Genomic DNA, 23,846 nt, shown 5'->3' with positions numbered 1-23,846 from the left:
CTGGCTAGCCATATGCAGAAAACTGAAACTAGATCCCTTTCTTACACCTTATACAAAAATTAACTCAAGATGGATTAAAGACTTAAATGTAACACCTAAAACCATAAAAACCCTAGAAGAAAACCTAGGCATTACCATTCAGGACATAGGCATGGACAAGGACTTCATGACTAAAACACCAAAAACAATGGCAACAAAAGCCAAAATAGGCAAATGGGATCTAATTAAACTAAAGAGCTTCTGCACAGCGAAAGAAATGATCACCAGAGTAAATGGCAACCTTCAGAATGCGAGAAAATTTTTGCAATCTACCCATCTGACAGAGAGCTAATATCCAGAATCTACAGCAAAATTAAAAAAATGTACAAGAAAAAAACAACCCCATCAAAAAATGGGCAAAGGATATTAACAGACACTTCTCAAAAGAAGATATGTATGCAGCCAACAAACGTGAGAAAAAGCTCATCATCACTGGTCATTAGAGAAATGCAAATTAAAACCCCAATGAGATACCATCTCACACCAGTTAGAATGGCAATCATTAAAAAGCCAGGAAAAAATAGATGCTGGAAAGGACATGGATAAATAGGAATGCTTTTACACTGTTGGTGGGAATGAAAATTAGTTCAACCAATGTGGAAGACAGTATGACAATTCCTCAAAGATCTAGAACCAGAAATACTATTTGACCCAGCAATCTCATTACTGGGTATATACCCAAAGGATTATAAACTATAAAGACACATGCACACATATGTTTATTGTAGCACTGTTCACAATAGCAAAGACCTGAAACCAACCCAAATGCCCAACAATTATAGACTGGATAAAGAAATTGTGGTACATATATACCATGGAATACTATGCAATTATAAAAAAGGATGAATTCATTTCCTTTGCAGGGACATGGATGAAGCTGGAAGCCATCATTCTCAGCAGACTAACACAAGAACAGAAAACCAAACATCACATGTTCTAACTCATAAGTGGAGTTGAACAGTGAGAACACATGGACACAGGGAGGCGAACATCACACAACGAGGCCTGTCAAGGAGTGGGGGACTAGGGGAGGGATAACATTAGGAGAAATAGCTAATGCAGATGATGGGTTGATGGGTGTGGCAAACCACCATAACACATGTATACCTATGTAACAAACCTGCACGTTCTGGACAGGTATCCCAGAACTTAAAGTATAATGCAAAAAACAAAACAAAAACGATGCCTTGCTGACAGAACCAAGTAATGCACTTCCCACCATTTAGCTATCCACCAGTCAAAATACTCATTCTGAGTACATTTCTTGATGTCTCCTGGATATGAGTGGTATTTCAAATATTTTTAATTTAAAAAGAAGTCTTCCTATTAAAAACATTAAGGTTAGCAGATGGTACATGCTGCAAACCATTCTGATTTTTAAAAAATACACACAAAGTTACCTTGAAAAAATATATAATTCTCCTGTTAATAGGGTTCCCTATCACCTTCTAAGTATCTTATAATAAATAAACTTGGCTAATTTGTTTCTATACGTGATCCTGCTAATAAATTATAGTAAATTCATTGTGCTTCTGCGCTAGGCACTGTTGTAAGAGATTTGTACATAACAGATTATACCATCCTTACAAAATTCCCAACATGTGAGATCTGGGCCTTTATCCCTTGTGGTTACTACTGATCACTTGATGTTGAAAGTGGAGTTTCTCCAAGGACTGGAAACCACTGTTTCCCATCAGCTGTTAGAGTAAAGAGCAACAGAACTGTATCAAAAGCATGTGGTGAGGCCCAGGGGAGGTGGTTGGTGTGCTCAGAGACCCAGATTCAGGCTCCTGGTAGGGCCTGGAGGCACTCCTCCGATGCAGGGGAAAACTGGAGATTACACTTCTGAAGAGTGCAGCTATGATGTTTGAGTCCTTAAGTGAATTTTATATTAGCGGGCAGAGGATTCTGTTTGGCTCAACAAATATGTGGCTTCTTTGTAGTTGAAGGGACATCTGCTCTCCAGGTGGTTCTTCTATATACCGCCTAGCTAGAGAATAGTTCTCAGAGAATATTCTTCTTTGCTGTGTAGTGATACACATGGACTATGTCATCTATGGGGTGTGTAAGATGTTATCTCAAGGGCATGGAAAACTAGGATGGCTCTGGGGTAAGTTTCATCCTTTAAGATCCTAGGAAGGAGAGGACCATCTAACAGATTTCTTTGCTGGGAGTTAAATTTGAAGAGCCTTTGGAGGAGCTGAAAATGAGGAACAAACATTTTCTATGGATGCTAAATCAAATGTTCAGAATTATAATTCCAGATAGCTGTAAGGCTATATAAAAAATTACCAGCTTTCTAGTGAGATGTGGAGGGCAGAAATGGTGAAACACATACTTGTTTCAATGTTTATATTAGGATGAAAATAGGTATTTGGGTTGGGTATTCAAAATCTGACATTTGAAAAAAAATTTACAACAGTAGAATTTGGAAAATATAGAAGGAAGAGAAAATACATTGAAGAACTGAGGACTGGCTTGTAAGTATGTTCTAGGCAAATGTCTAATTTGTTGGATTTCTAAAAATGAATGAGAACCTTCTGATAAAAGGCATTTTGAAGTTCAATCTAAGGATCGAATGGTCCAGATTCTTTCTGTATTCTCCCACTCCTCAGAGGATTTTATCCAATCTCTTGGTGTACACACAGTGTACAGCTAACTGCTCAGTGGTCTTATTATACTACCAATTCCTTTTAGATCACTCCTTTCAAGTTACCTCTTGATGACTATCTTGGAAAGAGAAAAGCAAGAAATAAGCCTTGCTTGATATTATATTCAGTAGTCATCAGGACATCTAATGGCAACTGAGATTATAAATTATCAGGAATGCTTAAATAAAAGGCGGATTTCATATGGGAAAAGAAGGGAGCTTTTCTTGGTTGAAGCAGATACTCCTGAGTATCAATATGGTTGATACGTAACTATAGTAGGAAGGTATCTACTGACAGGGTAGCTTGGGAATTTGATATGGTACACCCCTGTGAATTATGTTAATTCTAAATTATTTCAGAGTAGAGAGAATTAGAGGGGGCATACATTAGTTACAACATTTGAAAACACTAGATTTGACAAGGCAAATATGGCCACCTCAACTTAAGACCTAAGAAGGAGAAATGGGTGAAATGACAGGGTAGCAGTACATGATACAAACAGCTGGATAACCTCCTGTGTTGGCTGTTTTAAAACAGCAGTGTTAATGTCTCCAGCACCATTCAGTAGAACTTTCTGAAATGTTGGAAATGTCTATATTTGTACGAATATAGTAGCCACTAGTCATGTGTAGCATTGAGCACTTTAAATGTGGCTATTGTGACTGAAGAACTGACCTTTAAATTCCATTTAATTTTAATTAAATTAATTTTCATTTATTTTATTTTTTTAAACTGTTTTTTGCTCTGCCGCCCAGGCTGGAATGCAGTGGCACAATCTTGGCTCACTGGAACTTCCACCCCCAGGGTTCAAGCAATTCTCGTGCCTCAGCCTCCCAAGTAGCTAGGACTACAGGTGGGTAGCACCACATCCAGCTAATTTTTTGTAATTTTTAGTAGAGACGGGGTTTTAGCATGTTGGCCAGGCTGGTCTCAAACTCCTGATCTCAAGTGATCCACCATGTGTGGCCTAGTTTTAATTACATTCAATGTAGCCAACACGTTGGAGGTGCAGGTCTAGATGCTGACACATAGGAGAAAAATATTCCACCATCTGTGAGGAGCTACTTGTCAGTGATGGGAAATAATGCACGACATGCTAATAAACTCAAGTTCTCACACCATTGGCCACCCTATGAAAGCCATGTGGAAAGTGCCCAAGTTTAGTCTGTACTTTCTGAAACAGTGTAAATCCTAGGAGAGCTAAGTGATTTTAAGGGGAAAGATCAGTGGGCAAATGGTCCTATTCATAGGAATTGTTTATGGCTGATTAACACATCTTTTCCTTATGTGGCCAGGAACACCACTGAGTCAAGCCAAAACAATCTAGAAATGATATACAGACTGAAAGTACAAAGGGTGAAGACCTGTTAGAAGCAGAAACTTTTCTACTTGAGTCATAGCAATGTCTGACTCACAGCGTGTGAATTTCCATACTTTCAAAGTGTCTGTAGGAGTGAGAGTTTAGGTTGTGGGGACATGCAGACAGGGCTTCATTCCTGACTAGCCATGAGACCTTAGGCAAGTTATTTACTCTAAGATTGTGATTTCAAAAACCATGATCTGAACAACAGCATTTTGCAAGGTGCCCCACTAAAGGTGTTTTATGATCAGATATGTTTGGGAAATACTAGTTAAACTAATTTAAATAGGTTTTTTTTTTTTTTTTTTTTTGGGACGGAGTTTCGCTCTTGTTACCCAGGCTGGAGTGCAATGGTACGATCTTGGCTCACTGCAACCTCCGCCCCCCTGGGTTCAGGCAATTCTCCTGCCTCAGCCTCCTGAGCAGCTGGGATTACAGGCACGCGCCACCATGCCCAGCTAATTTTTTGTAGTTTTAGTAGAGACGGGGTTTCACTATGTTGACCAGGATGGTCTTGATCTCTTGACCTCGTGACCCACCCGCCTCGGCCTCCCAAAGTGCTGGGATTACAGGCTTGAGCCACCGCGCCCTTCTTTTTTGAAGGACTTCTCAAAGCCTTTTAATATACCATGACTCAGGGGCATGGAGGCAGCAAACCACCTTGCCATGTATGTACCTGTGCAACGCTCCTGCATAATCTGCACATGTACCCCAGAACCTAAAGTACAATTAAGAAAAAATAACATGACTCTTGGTAGAAGAGGAGAATGGTGGTACAGATGGCATGTAAGATGTAAATTAGCACTGCCCAAACATTTTGGCCTCAAAATCTACCTCCTCCTCCCCAGTACCTCACCTTTCTAATTGAACATCTTGAAGACATCAGAAATCAGTATTATTTACAACACAGAATTGAAAACACTGCTATAAGAACCCTGACTTTCCCATCGGTAAAGCAGGGATAAATCTCTCTCTCAGGTTTGTTAAGTGCTCTAAATGAGATAATACATACAGAGGCTCTAGCAGGGACAGACATGTAGTAGGCACACAGTAACTGTTGGTTTTCTTTCCTTTATCCACAGACCCAGCAACTCTTCACTCCCTTTCAGAAGTAGCAACTTAGCTGTACCTGACTGCCACTTTAAAAATACTATTTTTGACATTAGGAATTTGAATGCATTCATTCTTGGGAAACCGGCAAGAGGTTAGAGTTCAAGTTTCTTAGTTTTTATTAGTCTCCTCCAGAATCAGTATCTCCATTAGGGTGGACAGTGTAAGAGCTTTGTTAAAGCATTTTACAATCTAGTATTAGTGAATATGGATTCACTTATCCACTCTCTGCTCCAAGGGAAATATTGGTTAGATCTGAGAAAGAATATGGACATTAGGGATTAAAAGCAAAGGCTCTCAAACAAGATGGTTGTGAGGTTAGTCATGTTTTTTAAACCATTTAATTGTGTCTCAATTTATTTATCTGTGAAGTGGGAATAACAGCACAATCCTATAGTGCTGATTTGTGGAGGAGTTAATATTCATAAAGCATTCAGATTTGTGCTTGACATAAAGTACGTGCTCAGCAAATGTTAGGTTTCTTAGATTGTGTCTGAAAAAGGAATTGTTCAGCCCCTAAAACTGACTAAACCAGTAAAGGTCTAGATTGTTTACTTTTTGTTGTTGTTTAGAATACTCAGCTCCTGGGTTGACAACTATCAGATACCACAACAAAACACATTTATTCTGGTCCTACAGGAACTATGAAAGTCAGAGTTAGCTGAAGCCAGATGCTCTAAATTGTTTCTATAACCCTAGTCATATTTCTACTTTCTGATTTACCTTTCTGCTCAAAAATCCTATAATTTCAGGTTTCCCTGGACCCTTGAAGCATGACAAGAGATCTATGAAAGGCTAAATTCCTGTTGCTAGCAAAGAAAGATGAAGCTGTGATGAGAAGCGTAAGATCCCTGGCTGCATGACGGTGGGTACTTAAGAATGCCCTCCAACCTAGAAATGAGACCTTTAACCTGTAGGATGTAGCCTGGTATTAAGGGCGTGCAAGGCTTAAGACCAGCGGCTAATAAGGTGATAACAAGCAGGCCACAGAAGCCAGCTGGCAAGAGACAGGTAAGACGCAAGCTTGCCTTGGCAGTCGTCTACCATGGGGCAGACAAGTGTTTCTTTGTCACACGCCTAAACTCTAGCCCAGCTAACAATGCCTAGGCGTTGTCCAAAATTGGGTCAGCTCAAAGGAAAAAAACAGCCCCTCATTTTTTGCTTCTCAAGACAAGCTGCAGAGTGACTGCTATAAATTTTTCCCTGGTGCACCGCTCACCCTGGGCCTTCTTTGACTAGTAGGAGGCTACAGCAAAGGAAAATGTTCCCGTTAATGAGGCATTGGTGAGAATGAAAGGCTCAAGAAACTCAATGTAGCCCTCACTTGTGTGAAAACAAATTCCCTATATCACAACAAAGTTCAGAGGTAGGGAGCTCAAGTCAATCCTGAAGTAGCCTTAGTAACTGTTAATTAAGGACAAATGCAGAAGTCTGTGCCTGCCCTGGCACTGGAGAAAACACCAGGCCAGATGGCTTCACCAGCTCATCACCCTGTGGTTTCCTTCGGTGATGTACTTGCATTCCCTCATCTTACATTTCTATTTTACATTCTTTTCTCTTTCCCCAATTCCCCCTCACCAACACCTTCTTTACTCTCAGCCCACGAACTTGTGTTTAACTGGGGAAACAAGCCACCAGAAGAGAAGTTCCTCACACTTCCAACGCTGGCTTGCACCACCAAACTACAGCTGCCCTGCACTTGTTCCCATTCCCTCTACATTCCTTGCTATATGACAAGAGATGACCTCTCTTCTTCCCACCCCCAACTGACACCCTCTACTTGTACACAGATTTCACCTCCTATCCACCCAAATACATGACTCCTATAACAGATCCCTCCTTTCTTTTTATTCTGCTACAGAAACACATAAAATTTACCATTTAAACTCATTTCAAGTGTACAGTTTAGTAGTGTTAAGTATATTCACACTGTTGTGAAACAAATCTCCAGAACTTTTTCATCTTGCAAATGTGAATCTATACCCATGAAGTAATTCTTCTTTACCCGCTTTTCTCTCAGCCCTGGTAACCACCATTCTACTTTCTGTTTCTATGAGTTTGACTATTCTAGCTGTCTCATATAAGGGGAATCATACAGTATTTCTCTTTTGGTGACAGTTTTATTATGCTTAATGTAATGCCCTCAAAGTTCATACATGTTGTAGCATATATCAGAATTTCCTTCCTTTTTAAGGATGAATAATATTCCATTGTATGTTGTATTAAGATTTATAGCAGTCACTCTGTAGCTTGTCTTTAGAACCAAGAATGAGGAGTTGTTTTTTCCTTTGAACTGACCCAATTTTGGACAATGCCTACCTAGGCATTGCTGGCTGGGCCAGAATGAACAGACATGTGGGCTGCTTCCACTACTTGGCTATTGTGAATAGTGCTGTTATAATCATATATGTACAAATAACTCTTCAAACCCTGTGTTCATTTTCTCTGAATATATTCCCTGATGTGGAATTGCTGGATTATATCATAGTTCTATTTTTTGAGAAACCTCCATACTGTTTTTAAATAGCAGTTTTACCATTTTATATTCCCTCTAACAATGCACAGGCGTTCCAGTTTTTCAATATCCTTGCCAACATGTGTCATTGCCTGTATTCTCCTACAGGTACTACCCATTTCTCTTCTCTCTTGTACAACAAAATTCATTGCAAGACTTGTACACATTCATCTATGCTGCTTCTTCCATTCTCTCTTGAAAACATATTATGGTTTTTAACAATGTCCATGGGAACTCTCTCGACACTGTGAGACAGGCAACTGACAATATGACCCTAGACAAATGCAATAACCAATTCTAAGTACTCATCTTCCTCAACTTCTTTGCAGTATTCTATATAGCTGATCACTTCTTTCCTGAAACACATCTTTCCCTTAGTCTTGGAGATACCACAGAGGTTCTCCTATTTCACTACCTACTCCTTCTCAGTCTTTGCTGATTCCTTCTCATCTCTGTGATTTCCAAACTGTGGCACTGCCTCTAGCGTTGTCCTCGGTCTTCCGGCTCATAGTTACATTTTCTCCTCCTCAGGTGACCTCATACAGCTTTGTGGCTTTAAACATCATCAATATGCTGTCAACCTTTAAGCTGACATCTCTTATCACAACCTCTCCCCCAAATGGAATGTTCTTTTTTTTTTTTTGGGGGGGGGGGAGGAAGGCAGGAAGGAAGGGAATAAGGACGGTAGGGAGGAAGGAAGGGATGAAGGAAGGAAGGAAGGGAGGAAGCGGGGAGGGAGGGAGGGAGGGAAGGGAAGAAAGAAAATCAAGCAATGAACGAGACATTGCCGACCTGGATCTAGAGGTTTACAAGTTGCTTTCTTTTTTTTTTTTTGAGAGAAGTAAAGAAAAAAAAAAAATAAGTAAAGGAGAGGAAGAAAGAGGAAGAGAAAGAGGGAGAGTAAATGGAAATATTGCTTTATTTTGAAAAAAATTGGGTATTAACAATGGCCAATCAATGTTTCATTTAAACTTATGGGTAGGTGTGATGTGGTATTGACAAGAATGTATATTTTGTGTATTTGAAGTGGAGAGCTCTATAAATATTTATTAAGTTTACTTGTTCTGGATCTGAGTTCGAGTCCTTGATATCCTTATTAATTTTCTGTCTCATTGAATCTAAGTCTCCTATCTGGGTGTTAGGATCGTTAGCTCTTGTTGTTGCATTGATCCTTTTACCACTATACCTTTGTTGCTTTAAAATCTATTTTATCCGATACAAGAATTGCAACTCCTGCTTTTCATTTATTTATTATTTATTTTTGCTCTCCATTTGGTTGGTAAATCTTTCTCCATCCCTTTGTTTTGAGTCTTTGTGTATCCTTGCATGTGAAACAGGTCTGGATGTAACATGCCGTTGGGTTTTGGCTGTGTCTTTTGATTGGGAATTTAGTCAATTTAAATTTAGGGTTACTGCCATTTGATGTTGACTGGCTGTTTTATCCATTTGTTGGTGTAAATTCTTCTTTATGTTGGTGCTCTTTACTTTTTGGTGTATTTTTAGAAAGGCTAATACTGGTTGTTTCTTTCTGTGTGTAATGCTTCTTTCAGAAGCTCTTGTAAAGCAGGCCTGGTGGTAATAAAATCTCTGAGTTCTTGCTTGTTCATAAAAGATTTTATTTTTCCTTCAGTTGTGAAGCTTAGTTTGGCTGGATATGAAATTCTGGGCTGAAGGTTCTGTTCTTTGAGGATGTTGAATATTGGCCCCCACTCTCTTCTGGCCTGTAGAGTTTCTGCCGAGAGATCTGCTGTAAGTCTGATAGGCTTGCCTTTGTGGGAAATCTGACCTTTCTCTCTGGCTGCCCTTAGTATCCATCCTCTCCTTCGTTTCAACCCTGGTGAATCTAACGATTATGTGCCTTGGGGTTGCTCTTCTTGAGGAATATCTTTGTGGTGTTCTCTGTATTACCTGGGGTTGAATGTTGACCTGCTTTGCTAGTTTAGGAAAATTTTCCTGAATAATATCCTGAAGGGTATTTTCCAGCTTGGATTCATTCTCTCCGTTGCATTCAGGTACACCTATCAAACGTAAATTTGGTCTTTTCACATAGTCCCATGTTTCTTGGAGACTTTGCTCATTCCTTTTTATCCTTTTTTCTCTAATCTTTTCTTCACGTTTTATTTCATTAAGTTGGACTTTGACCTCTGATATCCCTTCTTCTGCTTGAACAATTCGAGTGTTTAAAGCTGTGCATACTTCTCGGAGTTCCTGTATTGTATTCTTCAGTTCCATTAATTCACTCATACTCCTCTCTAAGTTGTCTATTCTCAGTAGGATTTCATCAAACCTTTTTTCAAAGTTCCTAGTTTCTTTACGTTGGGCTACAACATATTCTTTTAACTCACCGAAGTTTGTTATTATCCATTCCTTGAAGAGTGATTCTGTCATCAGGATGCGCTCGTTCTCCATCAAGCCTTGTTCCATTGTTGATGTGGAACTGTCATCATCTTTAGAGGGAGAGGCGTTCTGACTTCGAGTATTCTCAGCTTTTTTACGCTGGTTTCTTCCTGTCATTGTAAATTTATCCTCCTGTCGTCTTTGAAATTACCAACTTTCAGATTAGGTCTCTTGAGTGGACGTCCAGGTTGTTAGTTCCCAGGGCCAGAGCAGCGGCGTTAAAACTGATGGTGCTTTTCTGCCCAGGATTCTCCTGTCTGGCTTCCTTCTTGTTTCCCTAGTAGGCGACTCTGCCTTCCTGGGGCTCCAAACCTTGGCCAGAAGGGGAACCGGTCCTGTTTACTCTGCGCCGAGCGCTGCTGCGTCGAGGTGCCGGCGGAACCGCTGCGCCGACCACGAGAGTCGCGCTGGCGACTCATGTGTTTCCACCACTGGGGGATCTTCTGCTCCGTGAGCGACCAGACTTCGTCTGAAAGTGTGGCGTCCTCTAGTTCTCTGCGCCTTCCCTGAGAGCTGCAATCCCGGGATGTTAGCGATCGGCCATCTTGGGTCGTTCTTGGAATATTCTTAAATGTAAAGACCTATTCACATATTCACTGGATCTCAAATTTAATATGTCCCAAACTACACTGTTGAATCTCACCAGCATCTGCTCTTCCTGTAGGCTTTTCCATCTCAGTAATGGCAACTCTAGGGTCAGTGTCTCAAGCTTGATAGAAACCTGACATAATCCTTTACTCTCTTCCTTTCAACAATGCACAACTCTACTGCTGTTTCCATAGAGTTTTTCTCCACATAGCAGACAATCTGATCCTTTTCTAATGGAAGTTTGCTGGTATCTCTCTATGGCTTCCATTTGATTCAGAATAAAATGCAAAATGCCAAGTTCTCATGATAACCTATAAGCTTTATATGATTTGATCCTCACTACGTATTTGACCTTAACTTCTACTCTCCACCTTGTTCACTCTATTCCAGACAACTGGTCTCCCTGCTGTTTCTGGAACACACAAAGTACATCATCATCTTAGAAACCTTTATACTTCTTCTTCCCTGTGCCCGGAATACTCTTTCCCTAAAAATTCATATGATCTGCTCATTCATTTCCTTCAGATCTCTGCACAAAATCACCTTGAGAGGACTCTTTTTCAACTTCCTTACATAAAACAGCACTACTACCCATGCTCACTAGTCTGTCATTCTCTATCCCTTCTGCCCTCATCACCACCTGACATATTGTGTGCCTTTCACAGTCTGGCTTACTCATGGCCTGTAAGATCAACAAGAGCAGGATGTTTGCTTTACTTATTGCTGTATTCCTAGTACTTAAAATAGTACTTGTCATATACTAGGAACTACAGTGATGTGTTGAATGAATGAAAGAACTGAAGTGACAGCCTTCTTCAGAGTGGGAGCCACTTTTCCTGAGATTTAATCCTGGATAGGCCTGGTTGTAGTCCTGTCGACACTTATCGTCATTTTGCTGCTATAACTTATAAAAGGAAAGCTTGTTCTTCTATTGATTTCTGTCACAAAAAGTTTGGATTTTTCCCCCCTACTTGGCTTCATATTTTTTTCTAAAAGCCATTTTATAATTACAAGTTCACAAAGACTTGCAAAGAAGTCTTTTTAAAATATATATATACAGATTTTACAGATCCACAACTGCAGATGGTGCAGTCTGTTTAGGAAACATATCACTACACACAATAGGGAAAAACAGACTCCACAGTACACAGCTTATCTCCAGGTGCGTCAGCTTAGTGGAAATCAATTTTTAGGCAGAGGGAATGGGCGGAAAAATATTGTTTAGACTTATAGGATAGGAAGGAGGAAGGAAGCAAGAGAAGTTAAATGTTAGGTCTATCTGGAGAAAATATCACAATCAGGTTCCCAGATGATCAAACACAAGCTGGAAGAACAGGGCTGTGAGGATAAGGAAGGCTGTCAGTGATTGCTCCTGGCTGCATATCCTTAGGGTCAGTAAATATTTTCTTAAAGGGCTAGAGAGTAAATATTGCAGGCTTAGGTGCAGTCCGCATCCATCTCTGCAGCAACTACTCAACTCTGTTGTTGTAATGCAAAAGTAGCCAAGGGTAGTAAGTAAACACATGAGTGTGGCCATGTTCCAATCAAACTCTATTTACAAAAACAGGCTGGATTTGGCCTGCAGGCTGTAGTGTGCTAATCTCTGGCATAGAGGATCCTGTGCCTGTGCTCCTAAAATAACTTTTCCCTTTCCCTTCTAGAGGCTTTCTTTAAGTAAAGTGATTACAGAGTGAAAAGAAGGAGGGATACATCTTTATTACAAGAACTTAGGTACAAAAAAGGCCGTCTTAACTGCTAAGACTGTCTCAGGAAAAAAATGTGTCAAATTCTAAGCAAAAGAGTTTGAGCCAAGGGCATTATTACAAGGAGGAAGTCATATGTTCTCTGGGGAGGAAGCCATGGGATATAGAAAAGGCTGTGTATCTATTACTAGAAACGCAGACAATAAAAGAAGGGGCTACTAAAGAGATTTAAAAAATCCGATAGTAAAGTCTACAAACATGAATATGAGGCTATTCAGAAGAGAACTGTCATATACTCTTTAAAAAGACAGTATCTTTCAAACTTTTTTTGATCACAACTCATTTTAAGAAATATATTTTACATAATGACTCAGTAAAAATAAAATTCCTTTATTACAAGCAGTACATTTTAATATATTCATTTCTAGACTACAAAAAACTAGTGGTCATAAGCAGCTAAATTGTTTTATAATCCACTACTGAGCTGTGCTGAAAATCAATCCCTAGATTTAACAAAAAAAGGATCTTGGAGAGTTTGATGATTATTAAGAAAGGATACTTAGGAATATTATATGATAATGAAGAGAAGGAAAAGCACTGTTTTTACAGAAGACAAAGCAGTTCAACACTTCTTCAAAAACTAGGGGAATAATCGATAGAGTGGCAAATTGATAAAGTATAAATTAAGGTAGGCTGTAATAATTCAAGGATACATATTAAAATGTCTAGGGCAACCATGAAAACAAAAACACAAGAATGACAACTAAGAAGTCAAAAGAAGAGAAAAAACTGAATTAACAAATGGCTTTTGTTTCCTGGGAATTAAAGGGAGGAACATGGATGTACTAAGGCTAGAGGTGAAGACAGCTGTGTCTTCTTCCAAGAGAGGGAAGATCTCAGGCCCCTGGGAGAATTCTGACTTAGAGACTGAATATTCTGAATTAAAAAAAAAAAATCAGACCCTTGGACTAGAGGCAAGGACCTATTTGGATTCCTACACATGAAGCAGAAGTTTGGCTGGGAGGAAGAATGGATGGTGGCTTACATTATACAAATAGGGTAAAACTGAGCATAAAAAATAGTTCCTATGACCACCATGGTAGTTAGATCCTACAGCATGGGCACCCTAGGGATAAAAGACCTAAACTCCAAAGCAAAACTAATTTGTGTTAACCAATTATAAGCATTAATAAGCAAATTTTTTAAGGTTTCAATAAAATTTGCTGCTGAATTCTAAGAAAAATAACTGAAGGCATCATCAGAAACAAACTTGTTTACCAACAGTATTTCAAACTTCACTGCCCAAACGAGAGATTTACAACTCCCAAAGGAAAATAAACATGTGCTGAAATACAATTTAACATAAATGGCCTTTCACTTTCCTTATCATTCCTTTATAATTTATCTTGACTTTGTAGTTCCTCCAGCTTTGATTCAAGCTCATTAACATCAAGACATTAGCTTTAAGGGTCTATCATCTCAACTAAATGGGTTAATCTGTTAAAATAATAAGCCTACCAAAGACACGACTATATTGTAATAAGAGTCCAGCTGTGAAAGCTTAGGGAAAGAACATTCTTACTTTCATAAAATATAACATGAAAAAAATTAATAAGACTTCAAGTTATGAGGTAGATTCTGTCAACTAGCAAAAACTTCCCTACACTTAAAGTTACTATATAATTTTAATATGAAAGTATTTTCCTTGTTAGAAGTTTAACTTCTCTTGTTTTCTTTTAAAAAAAAGTAAGAACATAATAACCACACAGAATATATACATATATATTTCTTACCTCTCCCAATGAGAAATAGTGACGTGGAATTTGAGAATCAGGGTAAATATTTTCTAGGTACCAAGAAAAAGGTTTGCATTGTAGTTTGTGTCTTAGACCAACTCTTGATGATATATCTCCATAATCTACCTTTGTAACACCTGTTGAAAGAAATAATTGACTCTGAATTAATGTTGTTTTAGGTAACACACGTCTATATATTGAATCTAATAAGCCAGATTACATTTATGTGAGAATGAAATATAAGTGATAAAAGATCAGTAAACATCAATATATGTTAAGGCACAAACAAAAAAATCAAGATCTATTTTGCTCAAATATTAAACAGAGCAATTGTTTGCAGTCAGGCTTCTCTCAGACAACTCACTGAATTGTGAACCCTGCCACTTGACAGTCTAGCAGTAACTAAAAAATAAGATGGACTAGTAACAATGTCAGACAGACTTAAAGCTGATGGAAGAACTGTTCCTACAAAAGTTTGAATAGCAGAAAAAAGTTCCTGGAGAGAAGGCCCTTGTGGCATGTTTTGGGCTCTCAGTGGCCTTGTGATACTTGGCGAACGCTTCCTATGAGGGCCTGCTTATAGAGAACACTCATGACCCAATGCAAAAATAGCAGTTTTGTTATGTTGAACGAAAACTCCAACAATCAAGAAAGTCATACAAGCTAGAAAAATGGCTGAAAATTTAATAAGATGAAACTTCACAGGAATAAATATTAAATGTTGCAGTTAGGTTAAAAAAAATAGAACATCTGTAAAACCTGGGCTAGCAATACTGACCTGGATAATTTATTACTGCTAATTATATATTATTCTAGGCATTCTGCCAAGCACTCTCTATACTGTGTATGAGTTCATTTATTCGTTTCAATGACCTTATGAGGTAGGTGTTCACCTCTGCTCAAAGCTTCACTTTTACCCTTCTTACTTCCCCTCCAGGATCAGGGTCAAGAAAGGTACAGTCCTATATTTCTAATCCAAAACAATGCTAACCTGGAGAAATTATATAGAAGAAATTCTTGAATTCATCCATCCACACTTCTGCAAGTCGTCTGTTATTTTTATTGATAATCTGCCCTGTACCTCCTGGAAACGTGTAAGGTGTAGCTTTCCGAAACACATGTCCAACATGTGAGCATGTAACAATTTCCAAAGTTCCTCCACACTGCCAAATCTGAAAACAGCAGAAATGACTATGTAAGATGTAGCTGGGTAATCAGGAAATGTTCACCTTAGTTTTCCAACGGCATTTTTCTTTTCAATTAAAGAGGGATCTGGCTTTTGTTTAAACTTAAATGGAACCTACTGTAGTTACTGGTAAAGAGCTTCCAAAGTACCTCCATACTACCAAATCTGAAAATAACAGCAAAGAAGACCATATATAACATTGATAGTTTAAAAAAAAAGTGTTGACATCTATTGGGTTCTACAGCTGGAATTCTGCAGAATGAGGGGCATGTGGTGGGCTCCTGCCGTACAGTTCGGTTACAAAGCCTGTGCTTCCTCAAGAGACATGTCTCTAATTCTGAGCTGTGATCAAACCAAAAGTTGAAGATTAAAATAAAGAAAACATAAGTTAAAGGCTAAATACAGAAACGACATGAGATCTAGAGCAAGCAGTATTTTTCTAACTGCAGGCCATGATTCCTAAGAGAATCATAAATTCAAACTGATGAATTGCAACCTGTACTTGTTAACAAGGACATACTGTTTCAGAAAATGTTTAAATTTTATGTTATGTGTGTGCATCATGTATAAAGTATTTATTAATGTGGTCATGGTTAAAAACAACAACCAAACCAAACCTGACCATGGAGTATCCAGCCAGATTCTCATCTGTTTACCCCTCTCCAAACCTGTGTCACAGCCTGTGCGTGAAACAGAACCTAGGAATCTAAACTAGATCCATCGTAAATTCTTCAGTGAGATAATAAAAGCATGTTTTGTTGTCTTTGTTAGAATAAAAAAAAAAAGGAACAAAAGAAAGATGATCAAGTATGGGGCTTACATTGTTAATTTAATGAAATCCTTCTGTTCCTTTCAAAATACATTCCCCCACCCCTACTAAAAATCTTGTAACTCTTTACAATTAAAATAACAGTTTGGAAAGTTCTGATTTTGTTAAATATTCAGTGTTTCTACCTTCAAGTTTTCCCAGGAACATAAAGTGTTAGAGCTGAATAGGATCTCCAAGATGATCTGGAGTCCAACCCTCTCTTTGACAAGAAGGCAAAGTGATTCATTGGGAACTAAGTGAGCTCACCGGTTTAGATTACAGTACAGTCAATGTGATTTCCACTTTAATAAGCTATGTGTCCAAAGTTGGTTATTTTCAAAAATATGCAATGCCATTTAAATGATATGTTGATTCTAGTAAACATGAAATGCAAAGACTTTATAAGCAGACTGGGTTACATTAAATTAGAGTCATTTTAGAATTTTTGCGTTTTTCTTTTTACTGAAAAATATAAAGCTGATAAAGTTAACTAGGTTTTATATTAAAAAAATGTTCACACTAGAAACAAAAAGCATATTACAAAATGTGAAATTTATGTTTTTAAGAGCAAAGTACCCAAGTAGCGTATTCAAACTACATATTATTTTTTTGAGCTTAAATTACTTCCTTGAAAATAATAAAAATTTAAAACAACTAGAAAATCTTGTGTAAGTTTTATAGCTGGACTTTAAAGATAACTGTATTATTTGCTTCAATAGTTTATAATGAACCATTAATACTTTAGTCCATTTTATGGACAGAAGGTTCTGAAGTTACATGAAACTTGTATTAAATTCAATTATTTTTTATGTAAAGATAGCATGAATAATCAAAGCACATCTATACTTGAGGTTAAATAAAAGATTAATTTTTTTGAAGGGAACTTACCCTAAAGGAAATTTCTAGGTTTTCTCCTCCCCAAATATCCATTCCAGCATCATATGTTCCAATTTCCTGAAAGTAATCTCTGTCTATTGAAAAAAGGCCTCCTGCCATGGTAGGTGTTCTGAAATTCAATAATGCTATGCCATTAGCAATTTAAAATTTACAATCAGTTTTTGTTTTTAAAAGCAGTTTCATAACTATTTATAACTATGGAATAAGTACTTACTCTCACACTTTTCATAAACTTTCATAGGCCCCAGGGGCTTTCTGTGTTTCATGCTGTGTTATTTGGTTTTCAGACATGACCTGCACCGTGGTCATGCTTACTGCTAGACTTGCTGTGTCATGCTTCTGCTCAGACATCCCCCTCTGTCACAGTCCTAACAGTACTTTGTATCTTTAGCATCTTTCTTGGTCCTCAGGTTCTAACTGGGTTTAGAGCTCAAACTCCTTAAATTAAAGCTATTCCTCACAATCCTCTCCATCTGACTGTGTACCCACTCCATGGATCCCAGCAACTTCAAGGCAGTTGACTATACTAACCAAGTAGATTGAGGTTACAGTTACCATGTCAGGTTCTAAAGGGTGGCAAATATGTAAACACAGACGATAAACAGGATAAAAACAATGAGGCCTTTTCCCAGTACCCACTAGAAATCTTTAAGGAGAAGAGACAAAATATATAACAAATCAGTATATTCCTTCCTGACTGTATGGTATATTTTCTACAAAAGAGGAGCCTAATTCATCAAAATGGGCTTACGTATGCAAAGGGAGTGGCAATATGTGAAATTAAGCAGAGAAATGATTAAGAAATGAAGGAAGATTAAAATAATATCAGTCATTTGATTTTCACAAAGAATAAGTATGGAGAAAAAGTGAACTCCAACCAGGAGAAAAACTAATTTAGTTCCAGGGACTGAAGATACAATGAAGATTATATTTGAAGATGAATTGGCCACCTCTGGAACCCTAAAATGTACTCACTACCTTTCCAGAGGAAATAGTGGCTTCTAAAAAAGGTTTGAACTTATTTTGATTTTAGACAAAAAAAAAGAATGAGAAAAGGGTTTAAAAGAAACAGGCCAAAATTCAGAATTATCATTTAATACAGGGGTTTCTTGACCTGAGTTTTTTGTGTGCTAAACCTTCTGTATGTAGGTGAGCATTATTCTCTATTAGAGAAGACCCATAGTTTTCACCAGATTTTCAAAACACTTCATCATCTTTGAAATGTTTAGAAACCCTTGATTTCAATAGTGAATTGCACTATAACAGCTAAAAAGAAGAAAAGTCCCTTGCACTACTAAGAACTTAGGCTGACTAAGGAAAACAGCACACAGTCAGTGGAAAATCTCTTCAATGTTGCCAGAACTGGACTTGAATTCAAGGGAAGGCAGACACAGGAGGCCTGAAGAAAGAAGACAGCTGAAGCCTCGCTCTGAAAACTCTTAATACAGAAGTAGCAGGTTGATACAATTGGGATAAATTCTAGGATGGCTCAGAAGAGCTCACAGTCTCAATTTCATGTTCTAAAAAGAGCATGAAGGTTTTTATTCCACCCTCAAAAAAAAATCTATATATGGCCAAGTAGAGAAAATAAATGCATTAATGAATACCTTTTTTATACTTTGTGTCAATTCTAGCTATTTTTATGTTTGATACAAGCTTTTCTAACTTTACCAGTCAATAACTGTCATCCAGATGGTACAAGTCTGAATTTAAAATTGCACATTATAATGCAAGGACCCAGTTTTAGGTAATATTTTCACATACTGACACAATTAGTTGAGCTAAGATTTATTATCCTTCACAACTGAACTAAAGCACAGATCTGACTTATACATTTGCAAAATGTTCATAAAGGAATGAAAAAACATGCATGTCATCATTTCTCATGTGCCGAAGATTTATAGAATAAATAAAAATTTCTAATTTTATTACAGGAGAAATCCTTCTTTAAAACACTCATATATGTGAAAGATGGTTCTTAACCTACCATAAGATAATACGAATGCTTCATGTTTCTCAAAATACACTTATCCATTTGATATGATTCCCATAATTACCTGACAGGAAGAGTCCGATCACCTTTCCTTCTGTCCATTTCTCTTTGGGGAACAGGATACCAGCGAAAATTGAGCTTCCAGTTGAACCCGCCATAGGTCATATCAGAGCCTGCCATGTACTCAAAAGTATCATCGCTGATCACATCGATGATAGGACACACCACTGTTTTCCTGACATCATAAGAGCAATTTTAAAAATCTTTCAAAACATACCTGTTTAATGCCAACTCTAGAACAACTGTATACTAAGTGCTTTAACTTTTTTTTTTCCTCTGTCACCCAGGCTGGAATGCAGCAGTGCAATTAGGGCTCACTGCATCCTCAACCTCCTTAAGTGATCTTCCCACCTCAGAGTCTTGAGTAGCTGAGACCACAGGTGTGTAACACCACATTTAACTAATTAAAAAAAAAAATTTTTTTTTTTTTTGGTAGAGATAAGGTCTCCCTATGTTGCTCAGGCTTGTCTCGGTCTCCTAGGCTCAGGGGTCCTCCTACTTTGGCCTCTCAAAGTACTAGGATTACAGGCATGAACCACTGCACCTAGGCTGAAAGTGTTTTTAAAATAAAATACAGTCTACAATGTTAAAGGCAATGATGAAAACTCTCATGCTCTATCTCACATCAAACTAGCATCATAATTATTTACTGGTTGATAATCCCTCCCCTTTCATTCATACTCCTATATTGTCTTAAGAAGAAGCATATTTTTATTTTTTATATTTAAGTCCTTAACCCTCAAGGGACTGGTTTTAACTATGATATGCAATAAGTATACAATTTCACTTATTTCTTCTATAAATAACCAGTTGTTCCAGCACTATTTATGTAATGGTCCCTTTTCCTCTGCTGTAACTATGAGTGTCTGCTCTGTCATAAATCAAGATCACATTTAAAAAACTGGGCTGGTTTCTAGACCCTACCCTGTTTCACTAGTCTATTTGTGAATTTCTGCATCAATATACCACTGCTGTAATTAACACAGCTTTAAAATAAGTCTTGACCCCTATTAGGGCAAGCCCCCTTAGACTTTATTCTTCCTCAGAAGCATGCCAACTCCTTTTTTTCCTTTTATAGTTCCTTATCAATGCTAGAATCAGCCTGTTCAGGTTCTCAAAGAAAATTCCGTTGAGATATCAATTGGAAATGCACTGCATTTAAATATGAATTTGGGTAGAACTGATACTCATGATATTGACTCCTATATATGAATGTCACCTCTCTTTCAAGATTTTTTTGTAAATTTCAATAAATCTTTTGCTAGACATATTCCTATGTGTAGTCTATGACTTCCATTGCTATTATGAATATTTTCTTTTTACATTATATTTTCTTTTTTTTATATTGCATTTTAGGTTTTGGGTACATGTGAAGAACATGCAAGATGGGTGCATAGGTACACACATGGCAGTGTGATTTGCTGCCTTCCTCCCCATTTTACATTGTATTTTCTAAGTATTCCTTATTGCTGTGAAATAAACTTTTCTTTCTTTTTTTGGGAGATGGAGTCCAGCCTGTTGCCCAGGCTGGAGGGTAGTGGTATAATCTCGGTTCACTGCAGCCTTGACTTACTGGGCTCAAGTGATCCTCCCACCCCAACCTCCCAGGTAGTTGGGACTATAGACGTTCACTACCATGCCTGGCTAATTTTTTGAATTTTTAGTAGAGATGGGGTTTCACCATGTTGGCCAGGCTGGTCTCCAACTCCTGGGTTCAAGTGATATTTCCACCTCAGTCTCCCAAAGAGCTGAGACTACAGGTGTGAGCCATTGCACCAGGCTGAACTTTCTATAGTAATCTTGTGTTCGGCAACATTGCTAAACTCTTAATGTTTCCATTATTTTATGTACAGATTCATTTTCGTCACAAACACATCTACAATTGACAACAATGGTTTTCCTTTTTTCCAATAAATATGTGTTCTTTAGTGTAGTACTGCAAAACCAAAGAAGGACTTCTAAAAATACTAACTGGTGATTGAATGTATTAACATCTTGTTCCACATCTTTTTAAAAATGCTTTCAACATTTCTCCATTAACATGATTTCTGCTTGCAAAGGCTTTTTTTAAGCTATCCTTTCTTGGATTAGTAAACTTCCACTGTATAATAGTTTGCTAAGTATTTTCTAATAATAAATTCATGTTAAATTTTAGTGAACCCTTTTTAGTATATATGGGAGTGATCACCGGTGTTTAATAAGTTTGTAATCATAGTTTCAAAAATTCATTAATGGGATGTATTAAATGAATTATTTTTGTAATATGCTAAACCAAGCAGTTATGATATCATGGTGTGTGTGTGTGTGTTTGTAAACATATATATTGCTGGTTCCGTTTGCTGGTATTGTGAGATTTTTGTACTAGCATTCATGAACAGGTTTGCACTGTAATTTTACTTGTAGTACTTTTCTGGTTTTCATATCAGCGTTATACTAGCCTCATAAAAAATTTGGTTTGTTCCCTCTTTTTCTATATTCTGTTTACAAAGTCTTTTATTCTCGCTTTATCCTAAGACAGAGATTTCAAGATCCCAGCTTTATACAGGTATTTGCTATTAACCTTCCCACCTTAGGCAGGACCTAGGTTTGGTCTCCTATCCTTGCATCTTATTTGTCTGTCAAGGAAGAAGTTTAGTGTCTCCGAAGTTCAGCAGAAACCCTACCAGTGAAATCTGGCTTTAGTGTTTGGACTGCATATTTGCTCTCCCTTCTTTTCGAGATCTGCAAATTTCTTATTTTTGTGCCAACTCAATGATGCATTTAAAATTTGTTTTGCCTTTTATCCAGCATTTTCAGTTGGAAAAGTTATTCAGAATATTGAATCCACCATACAGGCCAAACTGGAAGTCACTGTGGTTGCTAATTCGGCTGACTCCCTTTCATACTTCTGTTATCACTTGACCTTGCTTTCGCTCTATGGGTTATGTATTATCTTCTTGCAAGCAAATATTCTCTAAAACAGTCATGAATTATACAGAGAAAACAATTTACAGAGATGTTCTATTCTTTTGACTCTTCCGGTCATTGCTCTTTTTTCTAAAGCTGCTCTACTTTCCCATTGATTGGCCCAATGCTGAGTTTTCCTATTTATTCATCTTTGAAAAGGAAAAAATGTAGATCCAGCATTTGCTAACAAACAGAATAGATGCTGTGGCTTTAGCTCCCACTGTGTTGCACTTGATTAGTAGAAGTTCACTCCACTAAAATCTAAACTTGAATGTTAACATGGACAGCCTCTATTTCAAATTACTATGACAAGCAGAAATTCAACCAACATTAGCAGAATGAAGTTAGGTTCTCTCCTGATACACAAGAACTAAGCCAGAGCCAAGTAAAAGGTAATTCTTCAAAAAATGTGTAACATAAAAAACTATGACAGGTGTTCATTACATCAATGTTCTTCCTATATTATCCAAGATTATGGTGTTTTCCATATAAAATTAAGCATTTCAGGACACGACATGTTTCTCTCCATTCTCTTCTACTTCTTGCTGCACCACAGGCTGAGAAGACCTGCCTGCTCCAGTGTTACCTTTAGAGAGCAAGGACAAGTGAAGGGTTTTATGCTGTCTTCTCTGAGTTCACCCTCCATCTGTTCTGCTCCAGTTTGGTGAACAGATCATATAGTATACATTCCAACCACATGCTTCCTAATCCATCCCCATTAGCAAAATAGTTTGTGAACATTCCTGCCAGGTTTCAGAATGTGGTCTTGTGGATATTTTGTTTAGAGTCCTCTTCACAGATATTTTAAAGCAAACTTGGGAGGAAATTATATTTATTTAAAAATATAAAATTTGGCAACTCACCATATAGTTTAGGACAAAAGTACTAAAAACAAACTTACAAATACCAGAAAATTACCTGTCATGTTTGATCCTGGCCAAGAGAGGTTCCAGCCATCCCACTGTACACTCACAATGAGCATCCAGGAAGGTGATCACTTGGCCTTTAGACACAGCAGCTCCTTTTAATCTAGCTCTGATCAATCCAGAACGTTGTTCCATTCGAATTACATGAACTGGTACTTTCAGTTTTTTCACATAACTCTCTAAAGGCCTTTTCAAAAAGTCTGGAAAACGAACAAAACAAAAAAACATGAAAAAAAGTGTGGCCTGGCCCTATTCAGATAAAGCAATTTTGATTTGGAATATTTATTCAACATCCCTTTATTGAACACTCTCAGCAAGGCTCCCTGAGTCAGAAACCCATTTTGCTAAAGGAAGCCTTTATATTTCCCAAGAGCATGTACTAGAGATGCCTCTATCTTATTACATGTGGAATTAGGAGAGTGCTTTTGGGCTCAGGCTTAACCAAGAATAGGAATGCTCCTACACTTCTCTAAGTAACTTTGTCAGACTCAATTCTTTTTCTAATCATGTTAAAGATTAGCAATAGAAAGAAAGCATTAAATCCTCACCTCAACGGAGAGAAGACACAGAATATGTTAACAGCTGTTGAGTTAAGAACATTGTGATATCTCCTCAAAAGCAGAAACAAATTGTCTTGTTGATTACCATGGTCTTTGACTATACATTTTTTTAAAACCAGGAGGCAGAAAGTGAGGTCAAGCTTGGAAAAGAAATGCTGGACTGTCAACTGCAAGGCCATGTAACTTAACCTGACAGTTAGGTGTAAGAAAAAAGTTTAAAAAGGAAAGGACAATTGAAGGGGAAAAGAGAAAAAGGGGGCAAAAGGGGAAAGGGAGAGTATATGGGTATATGAAATCAATAGCCATTCTAT

The 23,846-nt window shown here is 37.7% G+C and overlaps 1 protein-coding gene and 1 long non-coding RNA gene across 4 annotated transcripts in view; one reads left to right on the top strand and one right to left on the bottom strand.

Annotated features, from left to right (window-relative positions):
- Positions 1 to 23,846, bottom strand: part of GALNT1 (polypeptide N-acetylgalactosaminyltransferase 1) — a 133,104-nt gene that overhangs the window by 17,130 nt on the left and 92,128 nt on the right. For all 3 annotated transcript variants that reach the window (XM_078347986.1, XM_002757165.6, XM_054244136.1), the window contains 5 exons: positions 22,968 to 23,175; positions 19,108 to 19,278; positions 17,042 to 17,159; positions 15,151 to 15,331; positions 14,157 to 14,296 (listed from right to left, as the gene is read on the bottom strand). In XM_078347986.1, coding sequence (XP_078204112.1) covers positions 14,157 to 14,296; positions 15,151 to 15,331; positions 17,042 to 17,159; positions 19,108 to 19,278; positions 22,968 to 23,175 — 818 coding nt within the window. The remainder of the gene's footprint in view (positions 1 to 14,156; positions 14,297 to 15,150; positions 15,332 to 17,041; positions 17,160 to 19,107; positions 19,279 to 22,967; positions 23,176 to 23,846) is intronic.
- Positions 1 to 23,846, top strand: part of LOC128929471 (uncharacterized) — a 106,515-nt gene that overhangs the window by 70,889 nt on the left and 11,780 nt on the right. Inside the window, exon 2 of the long non-coding RNA XR_008476045.2 lies at positions 5,913 to 6,025. This is a non-coding gene — a long non-coding RNA (uncharacterized LOC128929471). The remainder of the gene's footprint in view (positions 1 to 5,912; positions 6,026 to 23,846) is intronic.

The sequence above is a fragment of the Callithrix jacchus genome, chromosome 13 (genome assembly GCF_049354715.1).
Source record: "Callithrix jacchus isolate 240 chromosome 13, calJac240_pri, whole genome shotgun sequence".
NCBI classification, from domain to species: domain Eukaryota; kingdom Metazoa; phylum Chordata; class Mammalia; order Primates; family Cebidae; genus Callithrix; species Callithrix jacchus.
This window is presented reverse-complemented; position numbering and strand designations above follow the sequence as displayed.